Below are 23,228 nucleotides of genomic sequence, written 5' to 3'. Positions count from 1 at the left end.
CTCTCTGTCTCTCGATTCAGATAACGGAATTATTCCCCAACGTGAGTTGTAGGTGGGTAAAGGGGCGCAGGGAGGACACCCCTGTATATAATAATGTCACAGCTCCAACCTGTTGCCCTCAATTAACTGATTCTGGTGACTTCTAATATCCTCATATTTTAGAACTGGGGGCACATTATTATAAAATACAAGTTTTAGGAAGCCATGTGACAAATGACATCACTAAGCACCGTTTATAAGGATTTAATTTACAGTTTGGTCCCATAGGGAAATGACTAAACTGTATATTATAGCTATTTAAAAGGTCATACACGAGTTTAACCCTTTCCACCCAAACAAGCTGCATCAGACAGGCAGGAGCTGGGATATACCATTTCCCCACCCTCCTATGCAGTACAGTACCTACCCCATGATAGTGATACCGGCCTTTCATGGCCCATCCCCCACACCCGCTACGGCCCGTCCCCCACACCCGCTACAGCCCGTCCCCCACACCCCCTGCGGCCCGTCCCCCACACCCGCTGCGGCCCGTCCCCCACACCCGCTGCGGCCCGTCCCCCACACCCCCTGCGGCCCGTCCCCCACACCCGCTGCGGCCCGTCCACCCGCTGCGGCCCGTCCCCCACACCCCCTGCGACCCGTCCCCCACACCCCCTACGGCCCGTCCCCCCCACACCCCCTACGGCCCGTCCCCCCCACACCCCCTACGGCCCGTCCCCCACACCCCGTCCCCCACACCTGCTACAGGTATAGTACCTGTGTGTATAGAAACCACGTGTATGGTACCTGTACATAGCACCTGCCTATTGTACCTGTGGGAGGGGGATGAAATCTGCAGCAAAGGTTTGAAGTTGGTTCTCAGGTAAAGTTAAAGCTGCAGATTCACATTTTCAGGCTTCATTTCTGCATTGCCTTCAGTCTGTAATATCTCCCCAGCCCTGTCTGTATCTGTGCCTTGATTGGTCAATTGTACTGTCTGTTAAGAAAGCTGTGCTCTGATTGGATAATCCACAAGAAGAAAGATCCAATCAGAGCACAGCAGGGCCGGAGCTTGAAGGGACACCCGCTACGGCCCGTCCCCTACACCCGCTACGGCCCGTCCCCCACACCCCCTGCGGCCCGTCCCCCACACCCCCTGCGGCCCGTCCCCCACACCCCCTGCGGCCCGTCCCCCACACCCGCTGCGGCCCGTCCCCCACACCCCCTGCGGCCCGTCCCCCACACCCGCTGCGGCCCGTCCACCCGCTGCGGCCCGTCCCCCACACCCCCTGCGACCCGTCCCCCACACCCCCTACGGCCCGTCCCCCACACCCCCTACGGCCCGTCCCCCCCACACCCCCTACGGCCCGCCCCCCACACCCGCTACGGCCCGTCCCCCCCACACCCCCTACGGCCCGTCCCCCACACCCCCTCCCCCACACCTGCTACAGGTATAGTACCTGTGTGTATAGAAACCACGTGTATGGTACCTGTACATAGCACCTGCCTATTGTACCTGTGGGAGGGGGATGAAATCTGCAGCAAAGGTTTGAAGTTGGTTCTCAGGTAAAGTTACAGCTGCAGATTCACATTTTCAGGCTTCATTTCTGCATTGCCTTCAGTCTGTAATATCTCCCCAGCCCTGTCTGTATCTGTGCCTTGATTGGTCAATTGTACTGTCTGTTAAGAAAGCTGTGCTCTGATTGGATAATCCACAAGAAGAAAGATCCAATCAGAGCACAGCAGGGCCGGAGCTTGAAGGGACAGGAGAAGATTCCCGGGACAGTGCAGGAACGGACTGAGGTTTTTCTTTTTTTGTTGTTTCTTTTAAGGCGGGAGTTTAACCCTTTGCACCCAAACAAGCTGCATCAGACAGGCAGGAGCTGGGATATACCATGGCCCCACCCTCCCAAGCCTCCTGCGCAGAACAGTACCCTATACCGCATCAGCCAAACGGTACCGCCCCCATCACGCACAGCTAGGCGATTGGCCAATCTTACAGAAGCCTGTTCCTGTTCCTGTCCCCCCCCCCCACTCAGCTCAGTGTAAGGAGATTCAGCGGCTCAGAGGGACAGGCGGCTATGGGGGGGGGGGGCTGTTACTCAGCTCTGGAGAGGCGGGACTTCTGCAGAGTCAGCAGCGGGGCCCAGTTTCATTGCATGCTGGGTACGGGTAGTTTTATACAGAGCGTCACTGAACAACTGCTACAAAAAGAACTACATTACCCAGCATGCACTGGGTACTCAGCCAGGAAAAGGGTGAGGGGCAGGTCAGATGGGCCGTTCCCCGCGGGGTTGGACTTTAAAACCCGCCACTGAATTGAAAAATTAGCCCCTCCTCCCTCCTGTATAGGTCCCGCCATTTCCTTGATCTAAATCCGAGTTTTTACTTCACGTCCAACCTACATATCCTGTCAACCAATCCGTACTCGCAAGGGGGGCGGGCAACTGCGGAGAAGCCAATTGCCTAGCGCGGTGGGCGGGGTTACTATAATATCAGCGAGTTTCAGTACCTCCTGCTATTGGCTAGCTGTATTGTGACAGGTAGGGAGGGGGCGGGATTAAGTTCCAATCTCTCTCTGACTGACCCCGCGTAGTTTAACAGCGCTGTTATAATGGTGCGCTTGTTATACGATCATATCGGGCGAGCTGGGGCGGGGTTAGGCTTTCTGTGGCATTTATAACTCGGTTTAGCTGTGAGAATCTAGTATAAACCTCATCTAATAAATGTCTGTCAGTCTATCAAGCAAGATGTCTGCCCTGGGCCCCTCAGTGCCAAAAGCTGTACCCACACACACAAACCCCCACAAATCTATCTATTGCTGGTAGGGGGGGGCAGAGACTGTGTGATTGGAGACAGTACCCCCTGCCCCTGGATGAGAGGGGATTATGGGAGTTAATTGCCAGTAACTGGAGGGCTCTGTAAGGTTTGGCCCTTCATACACACCCAGGGGCCCCATCTGGATAAGTAATGTTTGGCCCTTTATACACACCCAGGGGCCCCATCTGGATAAGTAATGTTTGGCCCTTTATACACACCCAGGGGCCCCATCTGGATAAGTAATGTTTGGCCCTTTATACACACCCAGGGGCCCCATCTGGATAAGTAATGTTTGGCCCTTTATACACACCCAGGGGCCCCATCTGGATAAGTAATGTTTGGCCCTTTATACACACCCAGGGGCCCCATCTGGATAAGTAATGTTTGGCCCTTCATTTGTGCAATGCAGGTGGTGCCTCTCGTGCGAGTCGGATGGAGGGACAAGGAGTAGACGAGCCCCAAGTGCTCGGGGTACAAGGAATTGGCGGCAGCTGATTGGCGCAGGAGAGAGACCATGGCTGGGGACTGTCTGACGTTGTGGTTGGAGGAGAATAATGTCATAGTCAGCCAATGGCAGGTAAGGAGATCATGCACAAAGCGCAGCCATTGGGTTTTACTGTCACTCTGTGTGATGCCTGGGAATATCACTCCAACTTGCAGCGCAGCAGTAAAGTGTGCCTGAGTCTGAGCTTTCAGAAGGAGCCAGCACTACACATTAGAACTGCTTTCAGCTAACCTATTGTTTCTCCTACTCCCATGTAACTGGAGGAGTCCCAAGCCGGACTTGGATTTCTTACTATTGAGTGCTATTCTGATACCTACTGGGAGCTGCTATCTTGCTCCCTTCCCATTGTTCTGCTGATCGGCTGCTGGGGGGGAAGGGGGGATATCACTCCAACTTGCAGCGCAGCAGTAAAGTGTGCCTGAGTCTGAGCTTTCAGCCAGCGCTACACATTAGAACTGCTTTCAGGTAACTTATTGTTTCTCCTACTGCCATGTAACTGGAGGAGTCCCAAGCCAGACTTGGATTCCTTACTATTGAGTGCTATTCTGATACCTACTGGGAGCTGCTATCTTGCTCCTTTCCCATTGTTCTGCTGATCGGCTGCTGGGGGTGAGGGGGGGGGGGATATCACTCCAACTTGCAGCACAGCAGTAAAGTGTGCCTGAGTCTGAGCTTTCAGTAGGAGCCAGCGCTACACATTAGAACTGCTTTCAGCTAACCTATTGTTTCTCCTACTCCCATGTAACTGGAGGAGTCCCAAGCCGGACTTGGATTTCTTACTATTGAGTGCTATTCTGATACCTACTGGGAGCTGCTATCTTGCTCCCTTCCCATTGTTCTGCTGATCGGCTGCTGGGGGGGATATCACTCCAACTTGCAGCGCAGCAGTAAAGTGTGCCTGAGTCTGAGCTTTCAGCCAGCGCTACACATTAGAACTGCTTTCAGCTAACCTATTGTTTCTCCTACTCCCATGTAACTGAAGGAGTCCCAAGCCGGACTTGGATTTCTTACTATTGAGTGCTATTCTGATGCCTACTGGGAGCTGCTATCTTGCTCCCTTCCCATTGTTCTGCTGATCGGCTGCTGGGGGGGAGGGGGGGATATCACTCCAACTTGCAGCGCAGCAGTAAAGTGTGCCTGAGTCTGAGCTTTCAGAAGGAGCCGGCGCTACACATTAGAACTGCTTTCAGCTAACCTATTGTTTCTCCTACTCCCATGTAACTGGAGGAGTCCCAAGCCGGACTTGGATTTCTTACTATTGAGTGCTATTCTGATACCTACTGGGAGCTGCTATCTTGCTCCCTTCCCATTGTTCTGCTGATCGGCTGGTGGGGGGGGGGGGGGGATATCACTCCAACTTGCAGCGCAGCAGTAAAGTGTGCCTGAGTCTGAGCTTTCAGCCAGCGCTACACATTAGAACTGCTTTCAGCTAACCTATTGTTTCTCCTACTGCCATGTAACTGGAGGAGTCCCAAGCCGGACTTGGATTTCTTACAGTAAAAAAAAGTGTGTTTGAATTAAACCCATTTGGGGGTGGGCAGATTGGGCAAAGATCAACAACTGGCAACCTCTCCAGCTGATTTGATCAAATGCTCAAGGCCTGTGTAAGGGGTATAAAGGGCAGTCTGTTGGCACTGCTGTGTAGGTACCAGCTGGGCCCATCGCCTCCATCAGGATGAGTCCAACCAAAATAACTGACTGTGAGTCCTACAAATCCCTGCTGATACACTCTATTAACTGCAGGGGGCACTGTCTCTCTTGGGTCAGGGCTCCTGGTTGGGGGCAGTTGCACAAAGGGGTGGGACTGTGCTTCTCTATGGGATCTCACTGAGTTTATCTGATGTCTCTCTCTCAGGGTTCCACATCGTGCGCAAATACCCCCACCGACAAGCAGAAGCTGCAGCTGTGCCACGCAGACCTGTACCGACTACTACAGAAAATACAGGGTATGGAATTGGGTTTTGAATTATTTGCCGCCTTCTTCAGACTCTTTCCAGCTTTCAGATGGGGCTCATTGACTCTAATCTATTGCTCTTTGATTGCAGTTGTATCATAATTGTTGCTCTTTATTCCTTAATTTATTTATTTAGAACATCTCCTATTTAAATTTCAGACTCTCATTCACACCACTGCCTGGTTGCTAGGGTAATCTGGATCCTAGCAACCAGATAGCCGCTGAAATTCCAATCTAGGGAGCTGCTGGAAAAAAAAAAAGATAAATAATTTAAAAATGACAAACAATAAAAAAATGAAGACCAACTGCAAAGTGGAGAAGTGAGAAGGGCAACTAACACCCCACCCACTGCCAACTGGGCATTGGCAAAGGATGGGGGTGTGGCTCCAGGAGGGAAGTTTGACTATTAATTGACTAAACCTAGACACTAAGGGGCATATTTATTACAGTGTGTAAGCCAACTTTAACAGTGATGTTGCCCATAGCAACCAATCAGCAGTTAGATTTTAACGGTCACCTACAAGCTAGAAAACAAAAGCAAAGATCTGATTGGTTGCTATGGCAAACGGCACTGGTGACGTTGGCTTACCCACTATAATAAATCTGCCCCTAAGTGCAGTGTATACAACACTCTCTCCTATAATAAACTGAATTTATGTGGTTACCGCACAGACAAGGCAAGAGAAAGCCCATATGCCATTGGCCACCATCAGACCAATAATCTGTCTCACTGTCCTCTCTCCCAGGGTTACCGGCGTCACCCCGAAGCCTCCCCCTAGAGATGTCTGTTCTGTTCAACGCGGTGATTTGTCACATTAGCGCCACCGGCAGGATCCACGGAGAACACAACAATCACATAGCAGAGGCCCTCGTTAGAGGTGGGTGATACACTGTGCCGCTCCTTTCCAGCCAATCCCCTTGCTATTATATGGTTAGGAATCCATACCCGTGCTCCGCCCGTGACAATGGTTCCCCCAATTCCTTCTCCGCTGTGTGTGAAAAAGCTGAGAGAGCCCTTTGTTGGAGTAAAACTGATGTAAAACACTTTCTCCATATTCTTGACTTTTCCCCCAACATTTTCAAAATGGAGTAAAGCTCAATGTAAGCTCCTTTGTTTCACCCAGTCTCCATTTCCCTCCTCTAGTAGGGGCCACATTCGGGGTCATTAGTATATAAATGGGGAGTAGCCCCTTATTGTCAGTGGACAAGTTTCTGTCCAATCCTACAACAATAGGTGCAAAAAGCCTATAGCAAATAAAAGGCTTTGCCTGGCTGGCAGCGAATGGCATTGGCACCAGTGGGTTCTGTATGAATTCTTTCCATAAATATAAATGTGGTTCCTGTGCAACGTACATTGTGTTCCCTGTGACGGGGGGTCTGTTTGTGTATTCCTTGCAGTGCTGGCAGTGGGCAGCCCCGGGGTTACCGAGCAGAGCAGTGCGGAGCTGTGGCAGAGGGTACTCCGTGGTGGATATGCCCCGGATATGGCGGCTCCCTTGCACAGAGTGGCGGGCCTGCAGGGGGCGCTCTGGTTGGCAGAGGAGAAGCTGCAGGAAGTTCATGACTTGATTTCTTCACTTTTGCACCCAGAGGTGAGATGGCAGAATCATTCTAGCAGTGATATTGTTATATTTTATTGGGAATCTATCAGAGGCCTGGGGAAGTTATTCTGTTCCAAACTCCTTTACCAACTTCCAAGTCCCTGCTGTCTGCCTCTCTAAGGGTGCCCATACAGGGGCCAATGAAAGCTGCCAACTCAGCCGGCAGATTACTAGCCTGTTTATAGGACCCTCCCAATAGGAGAATCCCATCAGGACTAAACTGCATTGGCACAGTGATGTGGCCTCCCTCTGCCCCATTAGGATTTGCCCAAGTGTCTTGGCCCAGTAAATGGGTGGCCAAACCGAGTAAAGATCCACACTTTTGGTGACTTTTCCAAATGAGCAGATTTTACAGCTTAAGGCTACTGTCAGTTTTGCGGGTAAGGGAGTTTGTTTGCCAAACTTGAAATTACCCCCCCCCCCCCCATTATCAGCAATGCGTGACTTCATTGGGTCGGCCTATAAAACACACTGGAGCTGCTATGACTTTCTGATCGCACAAGCTGCAGTTCCAAGTTCTAACCAGTAGATGGAGCCATAAGTCTGCCAAGCTCTCGTACTGATGAATTTAGCCAGTTGCAAATGTACCATAGCCAGAAACCCAGACATGTCAACAATCCTGATTTATTTTGGGAGTCACATGGTTTAGGTCTCTGGGTCACAGGTAGTAGGGAGCCCAGTTTTCCATTTCTATGTTGTTTAATTTGCTACACTCCCTGTACCTGTGCCCTCCCTATACTTGTACCTGTGCCCTCCCTATACTTGTACCTGTGCCCTCCCTGTACCTGTACCCTCCCTATACCTGTACCTGTGCCCTCCCTGTACTTGTACCTGTGCCCTCCCTGTACCTGTACCCTCCCTATACCTGTACCTGTGCCCTCCCTGTACCTGTGCCCTCCCTGTACCTGTGCCCTCCCTATACCTGTACCTGTGCCCTCCCTGTACCTGTGCCCTCCCTATACTTGTACCTGTGCCCTCCCTGTACCTGTGCCCTCCCTGTACCTGTGCCCTCCCTGTACCTGTGCCCCCTACCTGGCCCTCCTGTACCTGTGCCCTCCCTGTACCTGTGCCCTCCCTGTACCTGTGCCCTCCCTGTACCTGTGCCCTCCCTGTACCTGTGCCCTCCCTGTACCCGTGCCCTCCCTGTACCTGTGCCCTTCCTGTACCTGTGCCCTTCCTGTACCTGTGCCCTCCCTGTACCTGTGCCCTCCCTATACCTGTACCTGTGCCCTCCCTGTACCTGTGCCCTCCCTATACCTGTACCTGTGCCCTCCCTATACTTGTACCTGTGCCCTCCCTATACTTGTACCTGTGCCCTCCCTGTACCTGTACCCTCCCTATACCTGTACCTGTGCCCTCCCTGTACTTGTACCTGTGCCCTCCCTGTACCTGTACCCTCCCTATACCTGTACCTGTGCCCTCCCTGTACCTGTGCCCTCCCTATACCTGTGCCCTCCCTATACCTGTACCTGTGCCCTCCCTGTACCTGTGCCCTCCCTATACTTGTACCTGTGCCCTCCCTGTACCTGTGCCCTCCCTGTACCTGTGCCCTCCCTGTACTTGTGCCCTTCCTGTACCTGTGCCCTCCCTGTACCTGTGCCCTCCCTATACCTGTACCTGTGCCCTCCCTGTACCTGTACCCTCCCTGTACCTGTGCCCTCCCTGTAACTGTACCCTCCCTATACCTGTACCTGTGCCCTCCCTGTACCTGTACCCTCCCTATACCTGTACCTGTGCCCTACCTGTACCCTCCCTATACCTGTACCTGTACCCTCCCTATACCTGTACCCTCAGTATAACTGTACCTGCGCACACTGTGCCACCTTAGGATCCTGCATGTAGTACCCACATTAGAGCAGAGGAGAAGCTTCTGGCCGTGCTGAGAGCATGGAGGGTGCCCAGTGAGTCGGGGGAGAGAGCGCTGGTTGTGCAGCCGGTGCAGCAGCTGAGAGACGTCCTTTACACCTCGGCAGCCTTCCTGCAAGGTACGGCCAAACCGGTTCCTGTATAATCATACCTGTAAGTGCATTTGTATTCACTGGGAGCAGGTGAAATGTTATTATGTCCACCCTGAGGGAAGCACCCCTTCATTTCCCCTAGTAGTTTGGCCCCCAGACTCACTACTGAGAGAGCACCCACCTACCAACTCTGCACATAATGGGGGGCACAAATGCACGAGCACACATTTTAGTGCCATCTATGGAACACTTGTGCCCCCCTCTGCACTAAGGGCATTGAAGTGCACAGCTAGCCTGTACGTTAGGCAGTAGGGCCCGTCCTACCCCCACCCTCCCCATTAGAATCAAGCGTGGCCTAATGCAAGCTGCACTTCATTCTAAGCACTGTTCACAGGTCTCTGCGCTTTGAAATGGAGCTCAGAGGCCTGCGGCTGTGTACGTAATGCTCCACGCAGTGACCAAAGTGCAATAAATTTGGCTGATTGTGGCCTTTTTTGCACTTTGCACACTGCTTGGATCATCGTCAATGAGCCCTATTGTCTCTCCTGTCTATATGCATACAGCTTGGAAAAGGTGTTATATACTGAGTATGTACTGAAATCACTGAAACATGTAGGGGCAGGATTCAGCCCACAATCAGGAAATAAAAAAGCTGCATATTGGCTAGTGCTGCCCCAGATTATATTAATGTAGTTCGGAAAGGTTAATGAAATAAGCACAAATCTCATTCTTTGGTACAGATGGAAAGATGGTAGAGATGATTTTCCCTGTATAAAACACTCCATGTGTCCTGTAATGTATCCCCTTCTCCCCCCCCCAGGTATCCGTGCCATGGAAGCCTCCCAACTCCCTTCTGCCATCGACCTCCTTAGAGAGGCAGCGGAAAGCCTGTGCTCCAGCCGAGTCCTGGCCCAAATGTACACTTGTCTGGGCTTCTGCTTTCAGAAACTGGTACGGTTCTGACCCACTGGATCATCTCCAGTCCCAGAGGATAGTATAGTACAAGTCAAAATGTTTGTGGCCAAGTCTGGTAACCAGTAGCCACCAATCATACATTTTTGCTTTCTAAAGCTGGCCATACAGGGGCAGATTTCAGTTGCCGATTCAGGTCCATTAGACCAATTGGGCACCTCCGACAGCCTTATTTGACCCATATCTTGGCACAAATTGGGTAGATGTTGATTGAGCAGGTTTGATTTTCTCTGATGGCCCCTATTCCAGAGGGACATCACCTCCGGATATCACCTTGGGTGGGCATATCAGTGGCAAAATCTGCTTGCCCTCGCCAAATGAGCGGATCTTATGGTGTATGGCCACCTAAACAGGCAACCAGTGAATTCTTCCCCCCGCAGGGTCCCCCACCCGACATCCTTCCCTGAGCGTGCGTAAGTTTAATGCGTCATGGGAGGAACACCGTCGGCTGGGGGTCAGGTCAGGTCTGGGCCACCGGGTTTTATCCTGGTGTCCCGGCGGCCCAGTCCGACCCTGCCTGTGGGTACATTAACCTGAATGGGGAAAATGCATTGTTACTATCACCTTAAACTAGCCATACAGATTTGTTGAATTGGCCATATGACCAGATATTTGTTCTGTATGGCCACCCATATAATCATAAACAGACCTGCTCAATAGATATAGCCAAGTATCTGTTGGATAGACTGTCCCATATGGCAGCCCATATATATATATATATATATATATATAAATATTCTCAATGCAGAGCTCACACTCTCCCCACTGAATGGCTTTTCTTTCATTTTCCTCTTAATATCAATCAATGATCAATCATTTTTGTTCCTGGTGTAACTTTGATCATGGAAACCCCTTGTACTGACCCCGATGTTCCGTGCCCAGGAGAAGCCCCAGACAGCCCTGCAGTATTGGAAGCAAGCCCTGCAGTTGGACTTCCGCTGTCTGGCCGCACTCCATCACAGCGCCGCTCTATACAGGGCAATGGGCAACGTGGAGGCAGAACTGGAGGCGCTGAGCTTGCTCTATAAGGTAACCCACACTCCTGTGGTTCCATAGCAACCAATCAGATGATTGCTTTCAATGTTCAGGAATAATCTAACCAGTGATTGGTTGCTATGGCTTACTGCCCATTTGCCAATGTGCCCAATGTTTATAAATAAGCCCCAGTGTTTCTTATATTCTGTGTCCAGCTGCCCAAACTTAAACATAATAGGGGCCTATGTACGCCCATTAGGAGAGGATTGTATTAAAAGGATGGTTTAAGTTAACTTTTAGTATGTTATAGAATAGCCAATTCTATACAACTTTTCAATTGGTCTTCATTATTTGTTTTTCATAGTTTTTAAATTATTTGCCTTCTTCTTCTGACTCTTTGCAGCTTTCAAATGGGGGTCACTGACCCCGGCAGCCAAACCCTAATGCTCTGTGAGGCTCCAGTTTTATTGTTACTTTTTATTATTTATTTTTCTATTCCCTTTCCTATTTATATATCGGTCTTTCATTCAAACCACACCCTGGTTACTAAGGTAATTTGGACCCTAGCAACCAAATAGCTGCTGAAACTCCAAGCTGGAGAGTTGCTGAACAAAAAGTGAGATAACTAAAAGACTACAAATAATAAAAAATGAAGACCAATTGCAAATTGTCTCACTCTCTACATCATACTAAAAGGTTGACAACCCCTTTAACTAGCACATATGGTCTGCGCTCTACATGGTATTTAACCTGCCCAATACCGATACCTTATGTTGCCCTTTCCAAAACCACACAGCAACCAATCACGTTCGTACTTTCCCCGCATTTGGTGAGTGGCTGTACGTTGGATTCTGACACGAGGCCTAGACTCTGCATGTAGTGTTTATATAGCTCGGCTATGGTTAGCCTTTGGCCCTCCCATACTTCCTAGAACTACAGCTCCCAGCATCCCCAGCCACAAGCTGAGTGCAGCAACACACTGAAGCTCTAATAATGACCTGGTATAGCTGTTTGCTGTGCTGGAAATCTACTCTGGAAAACTTTGGATCTTGTTGAACTATAACTCCTGGCGCTGGGATGTTTAGCTCAATGTACACTGTACTTTGCCTTTCCTTAGGCTTTACTGAGTCCCCAGCCGGAAGCCGCCTCCTCCTCTACGCAGGCCTGTTTCCTGATTGGCACAGAGCTGATAGTAAAAGCCCCCAGCCTGACCTGCGCTGTGCGGTCTCCGTCTCCCTGGAAAGTGAAGTATCTAACCGCAAGGAGCTGCCTCGCAAGCAAAAGGTAATGACGTCTCCAGCATCTTGGACCTTGGGGGTCCCCAGCATGTGGGGTATTGCCATAACAAGCACAGAGTGTGCTCCATGCAGAGTAACCCATAACAACCAATGGGGCATTCAGGTTCATTCAAACTTCTGATTGGTTGTTGTAAGTTACTACCTTTGACCAATTATTGATTATTTTCATAGAGGTAGAGTGAAGTTATGGGATGTACTTGTGCTCAACTTCCCTAATGAAATAGCAGCAGCCGGATGTCTGATTGGTCAGATCCCGGGTATATAAAATATTAAGAAAATGATGGTTCTGTTAAATAAGTGCAGGGTCGGAAAGAACCCAGTGGGCCCTGCAGCCCAGACCTGATCTCCGTCGGGCGATCCACCGGTCTCCTTCCCCTGAAAGTAAGTGTGGGGGCCGCGGCGGGGGCCCTGGGGCAGCAGCCCCCATGGGCCCTGCACCCCCAGTCTATTGGCCATTCTCCCTGCCCTAAGCTTAGTGTGACTGCAGAAAGCTGCCATAGAATGAGGATAAAACACAGCTATTATGGGGTGCAAGGTGAAGTTGTAGGAATGTACTGAGTATCCTACATTGTTGGTTCTCTTGTTTTCCCACTAGGGGGGAAGAAGCAGCGGAACACTATTTGGACCTCTTGGCTCTTCTGCAGGATGAAGCCCACCAGGAGGTAAGTTATACAGAGAGAGTATAAGGGGCCACAATACAGAGTTGTATCGCCCTGTGGCTGGGACAGTGTCGGACTGGGGGTGCAGGGCCCACCCCTAACCCCCCCCAGAGACCACTGTCCTACATCCTCCCCTGAACGCGCGTATGTGAAACGCGTCGGGGGGGACATTGGAGGCCAGAGGAAGCGGCAATAGGGTCGGGTCTGGGCCGCTGGGGCCCACTGAGTATTTTCCTGGTAGCCCGGCGGCCCAGTCTGACCCTGTGCTGGAGATGCTTAGTGCAGGGCTAGGAATATGGAGAGTAACGAGGGGACTGAATTTCCCTGTGGCACTGCAGCACAGCATTGTTATGGCCTGACCCTGCCTGGCAGAACCAAGGTGCTTGAGGGAATGGACTCTCCCTCTTGCGGAACAATGCCGTACAGAGTATGTGGGGGGGAGAAGCTTTTCCGAACCCCTTTTGTATGAAGCTTTGTGGGTGCAGCACCATTGGCACAGAACCGATGCTTCTCCTAGGATATTGCGGCTGATGGTTCTGTTGAGTGTTGCAAAAGTATTTACACCACTTCTCTCGTCTTACACCCAGTCTTGTTATTTAGTATATTTTTATTTTGCTTACATAAAACTTACATTTTGTGGTGGGGGGGGGGGGGGTGTTTTATTACAGATTTGAGGGGGAAGTTTTCCCCATTGTGCAACATGAGTCAAATGAATAGGGCTTGGGATTAAAGGGGAACTAAACCCTAGCCCAGGCTGGACTGGCCTTGGCATTTCAAGTACACAGAGGCCCAAACTCCACTGTCCCCCCTCTAAGCTGCGCAGCATCTATTCTGTTCAGCAGTTTCCCTGTGTGCCGATCTTCCATCAAACTAGGGTTTAGTTCTCCTTTAAAATACTTTTCCCATTTATTTTATTTACAAAAAATCTACTGGTTTTATTACTTCTTGTACTTCAACACCCTGGGGGAATGTGGTTTTAGCCCGGTGCTATGTGTCCCTCACTTGCAGGATTTACTCCCCAACCCTGATCCTGCCCCCAGGATCCCAGAGGTGTTTCTTGAGGCTGCTGCCAGTCTTGTGTTGGAGAAACGATGGCAGGATGCCATGACAGTGTGTGAGGAAGTCCTTGGCAGAACTGCAGAGCTGATACCTGGGAGCCTTTCTGTAGATAGAACACAAGGCAGCCCAGCGGGTATAGCGGAACAGCTGAACTGTATCTTATGGGCATCGGCTGCCCACCTACACCAAGGCCTGTCCCAGGGGCTGCTGGGAGATCACAAAGAGGCAGTCACAGAATATACCAAGTAAGTGCAGAAAGCAGGAGCTTACAATCTAATGCTCCGGGAAAAGCAAAGGGTATTTGGTTCTCAGGGGCTTGTCAGATAAACCAGGGTGTGCCAGTTGGTACCCAGTACTGGGCCAGTTTAGGTGGTTACAGGGATCCTTTACCTTCTCACCTGGGAAGGGGTGCAGCTGGGTAATCTGCTGTTTATTCACAGTAGAAAATGAAGATAAAATCACATTATGTGAGACAATAAACACAGTATTCAGTGTAAGGGCTGCTGGTATTTACAATAAAAGCATTTGTTATGTATTTTGGATTTCAGGCACCTTAGTAGAGCGTAAGTGCTAAAATGTTAGTGACATTGAAATGCCTGCCATGTACTGTCATGTGACAAGTAGGTTGCCTGTGGAGCTAGCAATTAACTGTGCATCACAGAGTGCAATGCATGAAAGCTGCCTACGTTCTACTCAGCCCCTCTGTATGCTGTTACTACACTGTATGGCCAAAGGGATCTAAACCCTCCATCTAAATGCCATGTCCTCCATTGGAACATTCACTGCTGAGTTCCAAATTCAGAACTTTTGCAAAGAGGGTTTTATTGGGGATCAGGGGCAAACAAACCTAACATCACCCCGGTGCAGTGCCAAGTGTCGGCTGGAGTGGTGGAACTGCCCTCTCTGGAATGAGCCATGGCATTCAGTGTGCCGGGCTGATGGGGAAGGCTAGGGATGCCAGGAGAACACTCCCTGCCTGACTGCATCAAGTTTGGTAAAGGAGGAATAATGGGCTGGGGATGTTTCCATGGTTTGGGCCCCTGGTTCCAGTGAAACCTTAAGGCTACAGGGACATCCCTGACAATTCCGTGTTTCCAACTTCGTGGAACAGTCTGGGGGACCCCTGCCCAACCTCACTAATGCTCTTGTGGCTGAATGGGAGCAACTCCCAGCAACACTGTTCCACCATCTAGTGGGAACCTTCCCAGCAGGGCAGGGGCAGTTATAGCAGCAAGGGGAGGGGCAACCCAACTGTGACCCCCTGTGGGATGGAACCCCAACTGTGAGCCTGACCCCCAACATCACTGCCCAACCTCACTAATGCCCTTGTGGCTGAATGGGAACAACTCCCAGCAACACTGTTCCACCATCTAGTGGGAACCTTCCCAGAAGGGCAGGGGCAGTTATAGCAGCAAGGGGAGGGGCAACCCAACTGACCCCCTGTGGGATGGAACCCCGACTGTGAGCCTGACCCCCAACATCACTGCCCAACCTCACTAATGCCCTTGTGGCTGAATGGGAGCAACTCCCAGCAACACTGTTCCACCATCTAGTGGGAACAGGGCCGGATTTGTAATCCCGCCTCCCCAAGGCCGCCCCTGTCCATCTTGATGCGTGGACGTACGAGCGGCACTCCTCGCGCGCATGCGCGATTGACACGGCGTGTAAACATTCGCATACGGAGCAGTGGGGGAGAGGTCCCCACTGCTCCGTATGGGTGAAAAAGCTTTAGCTGGCGGGGCGGCATGCCGCCCCCAAATTTGTGCCGCCCTAGGCCCGGGCCTTTGCGGCCTCTCCGCAAATCCGGGCCTGAGTGGGAACCTTCCCAGAAGGGCAGGGGCAGTTATAGCAGCAAGGGGAGGGGCAGCTTCATATTCACCCCCTTAAGTTGGGAATGAGATAGTGCCCCGGATGCCCCAATGTGCATTTACAGGCAGAGCCCCAATTTTACATTTCCCAGGGAACCACTTCAAAACGGTGTAAATTCTGGGAAAACATTAAATCCGGGGAAATAAAAACACAGGTTGGCTGAATGGGACTGCGACAAATCAGCATCCGTTCCAGAAATATGTAAAATTTGGGGACATAAAATAAGGGTTCTAGTTTATTACAGATTTTCAGTGCTTTAAAAGTTATTTCTAAATGTAATTTCTGTTGAAAGCAGGATTTGCTGAACTTCTCTTATTTTCTCATTTATTAGGCAAAATTGTATTTTTGGGTTGACATGCCCTTTAGTTGTGCTGTGTCCCAATAGCAAGGCAACCCCCCCCCCCCCCCCCCAGTTCCACACATCTAACCTGCTGGGCTCTGATATCTTGTGTTCCCTCCTCTATTTCAGATGCATCAATTTACTTGTGAAGGTGCAATTTACAAACACAGGCAAGTACCACATTTTATAATTATTATTATTATTATTATTATAAGGACAAGGAAAGCCCATTCTGGCAAACACCCCAGTGACCAAGTGGCCAAAATGGCTGCTGGTTGATTTTATTGGCATACACCCAGACCTATGATAGTACTGGCAGGTAATAATGGCATACACCCAGACCTATGAGAGTACTGGCAGGTAATAATGGCATACGCCCAGACCTATGAGAGTACTGGCAGGTAATAATGACATACGCCCAGACCTATGAGAGTACTGGCAGGTAATAATGGCATACACCCAGACCTATGAGAGTACTGGCAGGTAATAATGACATACGCCCAGACCTATGAGAGTACTGGCAGGTAATAATGGCATACGCCCAGACCTATGAGAGTACTGGCAGGTAATAATGACATACGCCCAGACCTATGAGAGTACTGGCAGGTAATAATGGCATACACCCAGACCTATGAGAGTACTGGCAGGTAATAACGGCATACACCCAGACCTATGAGAGTACTGGCAGGTAATAATGGCATACACCCAGACCTATGAGAGTACTGGCAGGTAATAATGGCATTTCCTTGTGCTAATCAGACGGTGCCTCTCCTTTCTGTGCCCAGGGGCTGGCGAGGAGATGGAGACTGACTGGCACAGTACAGAGGAGGCAATGCTGTGTGTACTGAAGGCTGCAGCGTTTCTGGGCAGAGGCCGCCAGTTCTTGGCGCTGGGCAAGCAGAAGGAATCACTTGTGAATGTGCAGCTGGGCCTACAGGTATCACCAGGTGAGGCACTCAGGGTACAGAGGGTGGCAGAGGGGCATATACACAGCACAGCTTGGGTAAAGGGGAGGAACAGTCAGAGCAGAATTCCACTGAATTGCACAGGTATTTATGCTCACACCGGGCATTGGCATTACATACAGATGCTGGAGAGTAATGTGGGTCTTACTGGCACTCACACCGGGCATTGGCATTACATACAGATGCTGGAGAGTAATGTGGGTCTTACTGGCACTCACACTGGGCATCGGCATTACATACAGATGCTGGAAAGTAATGTGGGTCTTACTGGCACTCACACTGGGCATTGGCATTACATACAGATGCTGGAGAGTAATGTGGGTCTTACTGGCACTCACACTGGGCATTGGCATTACATACAGATGCTGGAGAGTAATGTGGGTCTTACTGGCACTCACACTGGGCATTGGCATTACATACAGATGCTGGAGAGTAATGTGGGTCTTACTGGCACTCACACTGGGCATTGGCATTACATACAGATGCTGGAGAGTAATGTGGGTCTTACTGGCACTCACACTGGGCATTGGCATTACATACAGATGCTGGAGAGTAATGTGGGTCTTACTGGCACTCACACTGGGCATTGGCATTACATACAGATGCTGGAGAGTAATGTGGGTCTTACTGGCACTCACACTGGGCATTGGCATTACATACAGATGCTGGAGAGTAATGTGGGTATTACTGGAGCTTCCAGTCTGAAAGGAGAAGGGGCACGAGGCACAAGGTGTGAGGTTGGGCAACATCCAGAGTCAGCAAAGTGAGAGGTGTGCCATTGGGCATTGTGCTTAGGTGGGTTTAGCATGTAGTGCCCAGGGGATGCCAGGCTAGATGGGGGCAGGGGTATATAGTGTATAGGGAAGGGATGCCGGGCTAGATGGGGCAGGGGTATATAGTGTATAGGGAAGGGATGCCAGGCTAGATGGGGCAGGGGTATATAGTGTATAGGGAAGGGATGCCAGGCTAGATGGGGCAGGGGTGTATAGGGAAGGGATGCCGTTCTAGATGGGGGCAGGGGTATATAGTATATATGGTAGGAATGCTACCATATGTTGGACCTCTTGGGCACATAAGCAGATACTACGGACCCTTGGCCTTGGTGGTGCTGTGGGTACATGGATAGAGAGCTGGCTGATGGATCCAGTACAGAGAGTAGCTATAGGTACATGGATAGAGAGCTGGCTGATGGATCCAGTACAGAGAGTAGCTATAGGTACATGGATAGAGAGCTGGCTGATGGATCCAGTACAGAGAGTAGCTATAGGTACATGGATAGAGAGCTGGCTGATGGGATCCAGTACAGAGAGTAGCTATAGGTACATGGATAGAGAGCTGGCTGATGGATCCAGTACAGAGAGTAGCTATAGGTACATGGATAGAGAGCTGGCTGATGGATCCAGTACAGAGAGTAGCTGTGGGTACATGGATAGAGAGCTGGCTGATGGATCCAGTACAGAGAGTAGCTGTGGGTACATGGATAGAGAGCTGGCTGATGGATCCAGTACAGAGAGTAGCTGTGGGTACATGGATAGAGAGCTGGCTGATGGATCCAGTATAGAGAGTAGCTGTGGATACATAGACAGGGAGCTGGCTGATGGATCCAGTACAGAGAGTAGCTGTGGGTACATGGATAGAGAGCTGGCTGATGGATCCAGTACAGAGAGTAGCTGTGGGTACATGGATAGAGAGCTGGCTGATGGATCCAGTACAGAGAGTAGCTGTAGGTACATGGATAGAGAGCTGGCTGATGGATCCAGTACAGAGAGTAGCTGTGGGTACATGGATAGAGAGCTGGCTGATGGATCCAGTACAGAGAGTAGCTGTGGGTACATGGATAGAGAGCTGGCTGATGGATCCAGTATAGAGAGTAGCTGTGGATACATAGACAGGGAGCTGGCTGATGGATCCAGTACAGAGAGTAGCTGTGGGTACATGGATAGAGAGCTGGCTGATGGATCCAGTACAGAGAGTAGCTGTGTGTGACCCTCCAATTGCAACTGACTTGTAGCTTCCCAAAGTGCAAATGGGATTCTGAGAGTTGTAGTTTTATCAGTTTAGAAACTGTGAAAATGGTTATTATTTCCACATTAAAATAAAATGGACGCATAAGAAAATGCTCAGGGGCCCCAGAGGCGTAACGGTTTCCAGTTCTGTCCGAGTGGCCCGAGTGGGCAGTGTTTAGATCCCTGTGTGGCTGTGGATTGGTGGTTTGATCGGGAAGGTGCGTCTGGTTAATCTCTATTTCCCCCCTGCAGCTTTCCCTGGGGCAGCACTTACCCGGGTCGGACTCCTGCGCACGTTGGGCAGAAGAACGGAGGCCGCTTCCTACCTGCAGAGATACCGGGGGGAGAGGGAATCCTTAGCTGAGCAGTGGGGGGCGCTGAAACGGTAAGCTGAGTGTGCACTAACGGCTGAGCTGAGTGTGCATGTTGGTGCCAGTGAGGCCAGTACAGATCATGCTGACTCGCTGTGACAGCGCCATTGTCCTTAATGGGTCGGGAGGCCGGGAATGTTGCACCTCTGCACGTGGGATTATCCTGTCGGCTCATATCACTCATCTCTATGTTATATTCCCTACAGAGACCCCCTTCTCCTGAAATGCACAACCTGCAAACCATAAAACCTCCCTGTTTGCCTCAATCAGTTACAAATACAATAGGAATGATTCCCACAATCCTCGCTGGGCTCCAGTTTTGGGTTCCTTTCTCCTCCTGTGCCAAGAAAACAGTATCCGTGCCCTGATTGGGTGCTTCTCCCTCCAGCAGAGCCTGGCTATAACTTGTTAACAGTCTAGTCCCTCTTATGTTTGGGACCAGAGGTTTGGCCACTAAATTCATCAAGGTCGGGGGCCCCCGGTGTGACGTAGCCCCCTTGCCAGACTGAACCCTGGGCACAATGCAGGGTTCAGCAGGATTGTGGGGGCTCTTGGGTTCAGCAGGATTGTGGGGGCTCTTGGGTTCAGCAGGATTGTGGGGGCTCTTGGGTTCAGCAGGATTGTGGGGGCTCTTGGGTTCAGCAGGATTGTGGGGGCTCTTGGGCTCAGCAGGATTGTGGGGGCTCTTGGGCTCAGCAGGATTGTGGGGGCTCTTGGGCTCAGCAGGATTGTGGGGGCTCTTGGGCTCAGCAGGATTGTGGGGGCTCTTGGGCTCAGCAGGATTGTGGGGGCTCTTGGGCTCAGCAGGATTGTGGGGGCTCTTGGGCTCAGCAGGATTGTGGGGGCTCTTGGGCTCAGCAGGATTGTGGGGGCTCTGGTTCAGCAGGATTGTGGGGGCTCTTGGGTTCAGCAGGATTGTGGGGGCTCTTGGGCTCAGCAGGATTGTGGGGGCTCTTGGGCTCAGCAGGATTGTGGGGGCTCTTGGGCTCAGCAGGATTGTGGGGGCTCTTGGGCTCAGCAGGATTGTGGGGGCTCTTGGGTTCAGCAGGATTGTGGGGGCTCTTGGCTCAGCAGGATTGTGGGGGCTCTTGGGTTCAGCAGGATTGTGGGGGCTCTTGGGTTCAGCAGGATTGTGGGGGCTCTTGGGCTCAGCAGGATTGTGGGGGCTCTTGGGCTCAGCAGGATTGTGGGGGCTCTTGGGCTCAGCAGGATTGTGGGGGCTCTTGGGCTCAGCAGGATTGTGGGGGCTCTTGGGTTCAACTGGATTGTGGGGGCTCTTGGGTTCAGCGGGATTGTGGGGGCTCTTGGGTTCAGCGGGATTGTGGGGGCTCTTGGGTTCAGCGGGATTGTGGGGGCTCTTGGGTTCAACTGGATTGTGGGGGCTCTTGGGTTCAGCGGGATTGTGGGGGCTCTTGGGCTCAGCGGGATTGTGGGGGCTCTTGGGCTCAGCAGGATTGTGGGGGCTCTTGGGCTCAGCGGGATTGTGGGGGCTCTTGGGTTCAACTGGATTGTGGGGGCTCTTGGGTTCAGCAGGATTGTGGGGGCTCTTGGGTTCAACTGGATTGTGGGGGCTCTTGGGTTCAGCAGGATTGTGGGGGCTCTTGGGTTCAGCAGGATTGTGGGGGCTCTTGGGTTCAACTGGATTGTGGGGGCTCTTGGGTTCAGCAGGATTGTGGGGGCTCTTGGGTTCAGCAGGATTGTGGGGGCTCTTGGGTTCAGCAGGATTGTGGGGGCTCTTGGGTTCAACTGGATTGTGGGGGCTCTTGGGTTCAGCAGGATTGTGGGGGCTCTTGGGTTCAACTGGATTGTGGGGGCTCTTGGGTTCAGCAGGATTGTTGGGGCTCTTGGGTTCAGCAGGATTGTGGGGGCTCTTGGGTTCAGCAGGATTGTTGGGGCTCTTGGGTTCAACTGGATTGGGTCTATTAGGGGTTTGGGCAGATTGTAGATGGGGTTTAGTACCGTGGGTGTGGCTCGGTGGGCAAGGGGCGTAGCTTTGTATCTGAGTGTCATTATATTCCCCATTGGTCCCCATTCTACTTGTTGCAGGACCTTCTGCCCACCATGTGACCAATGGGTTGGGAAAGGCTAAATTAGTAGTAGGGGGCCCTGTAATTCCTGCTGACAGCCTTGAGTTTGAACCTGCCCCACCTGTGGGCTAAGGGCTGAGCCTTTCTGATTGGGCCATTGTCAGTCACAGTGTTGTTTTCCCCCTGCTGCATTAGCCTCCCATCTGCATTATGGGGGAGGGACTGCTGTAGGGTATGAGAGGGGGGCATGGGACACAGAAAGGGGTTCACTTTAGATCTGGGGGATAAAAAAAGAACCCAGGAAGGTTCTGCATTTCCCATATTTCCATAGAATTATTTCTGACACCTGCTGAATGGGGGCACTGGGTGCTAATAACCAATTCAATCTCTTTGCAGGGACTTGCCCCTGTACCTGGATCCGCACATCGGTGACCCCTTCCCTGCACACGACTCTCTCACGGGAGAACTAGACGAGAGCGCAGAAGAGATGGAAAGTGAGGCCGCAGTGTAGCAAATGGCACATATTATTGTGTTATTCCAATGGATTCAGGCCACTCGCCCAGACTGGGAGTAACTACAGCCCTGACTGCCCTCCTGTAGGAGTGGGACTCTCCGGCTGCCCAAAGGGACATACACGTACATTGTGCCACTGGCAGATATCTGCCCCCCCTTATCCCTTGTATATAGGTACCCGCTCTGGCACTGAGCAGGAGAAGCACAAGGCATGTCAAACACATTAAAGATGGAATATAATATTATAATATTCTTCTACTAAACACATCTCGAGTCCATTCTGTGATTAAAGGGCTGTAATGGGAATTCAGGGCCCAAACCAAACAAATGAGCGATTTCCTACTCACTTGGTGGGTAGTGGGCAGGGGCGGGGCATGATGCCAGTGGGAAGGGCTAAATGAATTCTTCTCTTCTTGATACAGAGAGTTTCCTTCAGCTCATTAAATCACAGAGATATATATATAAATATATAGAAAGCTTCAGTCAGAATTTCAATGATATTCTTTTCTGATCTGTAACATGGCAGTGGTCACGTAGGGGTTAAATCCTGCACCACATAAGGGCTAGAAGTAGTCATTTTTATGAAATTCTGACTGGTCTCTCTATTTGATGGAGAAAACTCAACCAGTGTGCAGCTAAGATAATCTTCCTTCTGCCTGTGGCTCTTGCTTATTGTTAGGGTTCTACGGAGGGAACCTGCTCATCTGCAGTTGGATTGGGTGCAAATCCTTTGCCCGGTATCTGTTGTCTCACAATCAATTCCTGTCACAAGAGAAGCAGTTGCTTTAGGCAGAAAGTTCTCTAACTTGGGTCCAAACAACAACTGATGTCCATAAGGAGGGTTGCACAAAGGATGTTTTGATCTTCTGGTAACAGCCCCCCAATGCCATGGCCTTTGCTGCCCATTTAATAGTATCGGAGGAAGCCTTGGCAATATAACTGCACCCAGTTGGATTATGTCTATATCCTTGACATTCTGCTTAAATTTCACCTTTAAAAAGAAAATATGCCACTTTTCAACTTGCCCTTTTTATGTAAGACTAAGATACCTTGAGTATGTGTGCTTGCTATGGCCAGTTCCCCACCCCTCTTAGGCTCACAGTGTCCTGCAGCCCCTCCCTCATCCTGTTCCAGGGTGAAGTGACTCTGGGATTTGAAGCCCCTCTGCTCTCCAGAGAATCCATGCACCGCCTACTAAGCAGGGGAACTACATGTCCCAGAGTCCATCACTTCACTCTGGAATGAGGCGAGGGAGGAGTTGCAGGACACTGCAATGGGCAATGCCTAGAGGTGGCCATATATACGGGCCGATTCTAGCTGCCGATATGGGTCCCTTAGACCGATTCAGCAGCTAATC

At 51.0% G+C, this 23,228-nt stretch overlaps 1 protein-coding gene across 6 annotated transcripts; it reads left to right on the top strand.

The window, feature by feature from the left end:
* Nucleotides 1-1,719: 1,719 nt before the first annotated feature.
* On the top strand, nt 1,720-22,134 carry fancg (FA complementation group G). Of its 6 annotated transcripts, none has more exons than XM_012955789.3 (15): nt 1,720-1,782; nt 3,209-3,376; nt 5,160-5,250; nt 6,005-6,136; nt 6,657-6,850; nt 8,688-8,844; nt 9,638-9,768; nt 10,672-10,818; nt 11,882-12,048; nt 12,658-12,724; nt 13,730-14,025; nt 16,119-16,159; nt 16,775-16,936; nt 19,213-19,345; nt 21,755-22,134. In XM_012955789.3, exons 2-15 carry the CDS (start codon nt 3,314-3,316, stop codon nt 21,867-21,869), a joined length of 1,896 nt encoding a protein of 631 aa, XP_012811243.2. In that variant the 5' UTR covers nt 1,720-1,782; nt 3,209-3,313; the 3' UTR covers nt 21,870-22,134.
* Nucleotides 22,135-23,228: the final 1,094 nt, after the last annotated feature.

This window comes from Xenopus tropicalis, chromosome 1 (assembly GCF_000004195.4).
Source record: "Xenopus tropicalis strain Nigerian chromosome 1, UCB_Xtro_10.0, whole genome shotgun sequence".
Lineage (NCBI taxonomy): Eukaryota > Metazoa > Chordata > Amphibia > Anura > Pipidae > Xenopus > Xenopus tropicalis.
This window is presented reverse-complemented; position numbering and strand designations above follow the sequence as displayed.

Coding starts and splice junctions, on each gene's coding strand:
- fancg (XM_012955789.3), top strand. CDS start 3,314: ATGGCTGGGGACTGTCTGACGTTGTGGTTGGAGGAGAATAATGTCATA. Junction 8,845..9,637: donor CTCGGCAGCCTTCCTGCAAG/GTACGGCCAAAC, acceptor TCCCCCCCCCAG/GTATCCGTGCCATGGAAGCC. Junction 16,160..16,774: donor GGTGCAATTTACAAACACAG/GCAAGTACCACA, acceptor TTCTGTGCCCAG/GGGCTGGCGAGGAGATGGAG.